The sequence below is a fragment of the Physeter macrocephalus genome, chromosome 4 (genome assembly GCF_002837175.3).
Source record: "Physeter macrocephalus isolate SW-GA chromosome 4, ASM283717v5, whole genome shotgun sequence".
NCBI classification, from domain to species: Eukaryota; Metazoa; Chordata; class Mammalia; order Artiodactyla; family Physeteridae; genus Physeter; species Physeter macrocephalus.
In genome coordinates, this window is record NC_041217.1 from 71,845,113 (window position 1) to 71,848,187 (window position 3,075).

A 3,075-nucleotide genomic window follows, 5' to 3' on the forward strand; every position below is an offset into this window, starting at 1 on the left:
CGTACTGCAAAAAAAAAAAAAAAAAAAAAAGAAAGAAAGAAATAAAACCTGGGACTTATCTGGTGGCGCAGTGGTTAAGAATCTGCCTGCCAATGCAGGGGACATGGGTTTGAGCCCTGGTCCGGGAAGATCCCACATGCCGCGGAGCAGCTAAGCCTGTGCGCCACAACTACTGAGCCTGCGCTCTAGAGCCCATGAGCCACAACTATTGAGCCTGCATGCTGCAACTATTGAAGCCCGCGCGCCTGGAGCCATGCTCCGCAACAAGAGAAGCCACCGCAATGAGCAGCCCGCGCACCGCAACGAAGAGTAGCCCCCACTCGCCGCAACTAGAGAAAGCCCGTGTGCAGCAACGAAGACCCAACACAGCCAAAAATAAATAAATAAATAAATGTATTTTTAAAATAAGATAAAATAAATATAAACACTGACTTTCCATCAGCTAAACCCTGTAGGAGGTTCTGGAGAGACACTGAATTTAGTCCTAAAAAACAGTAATAAAAAAAAGAAACAGTATATTGATAATATCTGTCTAGCACTCTTACGGAAGATGTTTGATTTAAAACATTTTTATGAAGGAAGCTTTGTAAGAACGTAGAGTACACAAAGGATTTATTGAACATTTGGAGCTGAATCATTAATGTTTTTCTTTTTATCAAGCAATAACTGCCTGTATATCTTAGATAATATTTTTGGAGCTATTGCTTTTTCCCTAAAACACGTAATTCAGCAACTATTTAATGTTTGCTTATTGTGTGTCTTACTGTGTTAATAAAAGGGATTCCAGGGCTTCCCTGGTGGCGCAGTGGTTGAGAGTCCGCCTGCCGATGCAGGGGATGCGGGTTCGCGCCCCGGTCCGGGAGGATCCCACGTGCCGCAGAGCGGCTGGGCCCGTGAGCCATGGCTGCTGAGCCTGTGCGTCCAGAGCCTGTGCTCCGCAACGGGAGAGGCCACAACAGTGAGAGGCCCGCGTACCGAAATAAATAAATAAATAAATAAAAGGGATTTCAGCAGTATGTGAAAATTTGGACAAGATGGTATCCAAGGTCTCTTACAACGTATGATTCTAGATAGTCTTGCCATGTACAAATTTATAATCTCGTTAGAGGAGACTAAACACACAAAAACACTGTGGCACACCATATATTATGATGCTAGGTAAAATAGAATCAGTTGTCCAAATGGATAGCACAGACCGATGGTGATTCTCAAGAGGAGCTCTCAGAATTTGCTAGTTATAGGATGAGGTTTCAAAGATAAAATGTGTCTTGACCCAAGTTGTGAAAGTAATAGAGTTTATTTGGTTGGAGCAGAAGGTAAAGAATTTTACTGTAAACTCTTAAGTGTGGAGAGTTGTCAGACGTGAGAGCAGATTACTCAGGGATTTGAGACACCTTTCAGGGATGGGTTAATTGTAATCTTGCTGAAAGGCAGAGGGTGGACAAAGTTACTTCTTGATAACACTTAGTTTCCTACAAAGGAACAGATTCCCCTTGTTCTGCCTGTTGGCCCACTATTATAGTCATCAAGATATAGATGAGGACTTCCTTAAACATCCAAGATCCCACTGAGCATATTATTCATTTTTCTTTTCTGCAGTACCCCTGTTGACACCAGTAACCGAGATGCGATGCTGAACATCATCAACAGCTCCATTACTACCAAAGTAATCAGTCGGTGGTCTTCTTTGGCTTGCAACATTGCCCTGGATGCTGTCAAAACTGTACAGTTTGAGGAGAACGGTCGGAAGGAGATTGACATCAAGAAATATGCAAGGGTAGAAAAGGTAATCTCTTTGAGTGTGTACTTTGGAAACAAATTATTTCCTAGCATGAGTCATCACACTTGTGGAGAAAATCAGAGCAAGATATTTTTATTATTAGAACCAGGAAGAAGAGTATTTGCTACCTGGAAAACAAAAACTTGAAAAAGAGGGTGCCAAAGAGGTATCTGAAATAATTCTGTTAGCTTCACTGCTGTCCCTACACAAGGTCTACAGGGGCAAGAGAAAGGCTTATTTTTGTGTCTGTATTTGTGCATTTGCGTACATATCAGCCACTGGGTCAGGAAATAAACAAGGGCTCTACAGCATAGCGCTAATAAGCCCCAGAATGCTTTTTCCATCTTTATTAATTTAAGATTTAAAAGTAGCATTAAAATCTTGTGGCCAGTAGGTGGAGCCCTATGCCTAAAATTCATGGACATATCTTTCATGAAGTAGAGATCTGCGCCCCCCCTTTTTTTTAAGTATTACGTGGTTGTCTCATTCATTCATTCATTCGGCTGCGCCAGGTGTTAATTGTGGCACGTGGGATCCTCATTGCAGCATGAAGGATCTTTTAGTTGCCGCATGCGGGATCTAGTTCCCTGATCAGGGATCAAACCCAGGCCCCCTGCATTGGGAGTGCGGAGTCTTACCCACTGGACCACCAGGGAAGTCCCTGTGCCCCTTTAAATCTCTGTCAATCACTGAATTTCTGTTTCAGCCAACCTTCAAGTTGTGTATCATGGTCTAAGATTCATGTGCTTCCTAGAGAGAAAGAAATTTGATTGCAACTATAGTTGTTTTAGAGGTTCATGGAAAAAAGATACTTTAAAAATCTGAAATGGTGGTCATTTGGGAAAGATGACTGTCTGGGCAGGGAGTTGAGAAATTGTCTCCTGGTTGTGGATTGAAGTGGTTCCTTTGCTCAGATACCTGGCGGCATCATTGAAGACTCGTGTGTGTTACGTGGAGTCATGATTAACAAGGATGTGACCCACCCGCGGATGCGGCGCTATATCAAGAATCCTCGCATCGTGCTGCTGGATTCTTCTCTGGAATACAAGAAAGGAGAAAGCCAGGTAATGTCCCTGGCCCTATTCCTTAAATTTGATGTAAGACTCTGTTAATATGGGCAAGGGAAATAAAAAGTGTTTGTTACATGCCTACTCTGTGACCTTTACAAGTAATCTCTGATTCTTAAAACTACCCTTTACAGCAGATGATACTGACTTCCATTTTACAGATGAGGGATCTACACCTCAGAGAAGTTAGGTTAATTGCTTGAGGAACACAGCTGGTATTGGCCAAAT

At 42.6% G+C, this 3,075-nt stretch overlaps 1 protein-coding gene across 1 annotated transcript in view; it reads left to right on the top strand.

Annotated features, from left to right (window-relative positions):
* Positions 1-2,907, top strand: part of LOC102973644 (T-complex protein 1 subunit gamma) — a 10,008-nt gene extending 7,101 nt beyond the window's left edge. The window contains exons 7-8 of the mRNA XM_028488766.1: positions 1,600-1,786; positions 2,695-2,907. Coding sequence (XP_028344567.1) covers positions 1,600-1,786; positions 2,695-2,892 — 385 coding nt within the window. The 3' untranslated portion in view covers positions 2,893-2,907. The remainder of the gene's footprint in view (positions 1-1,599; positions 1,787-2,694) is intronic.
* Positions 2,908-3,075: the final 168 nt, after the last annotated feature.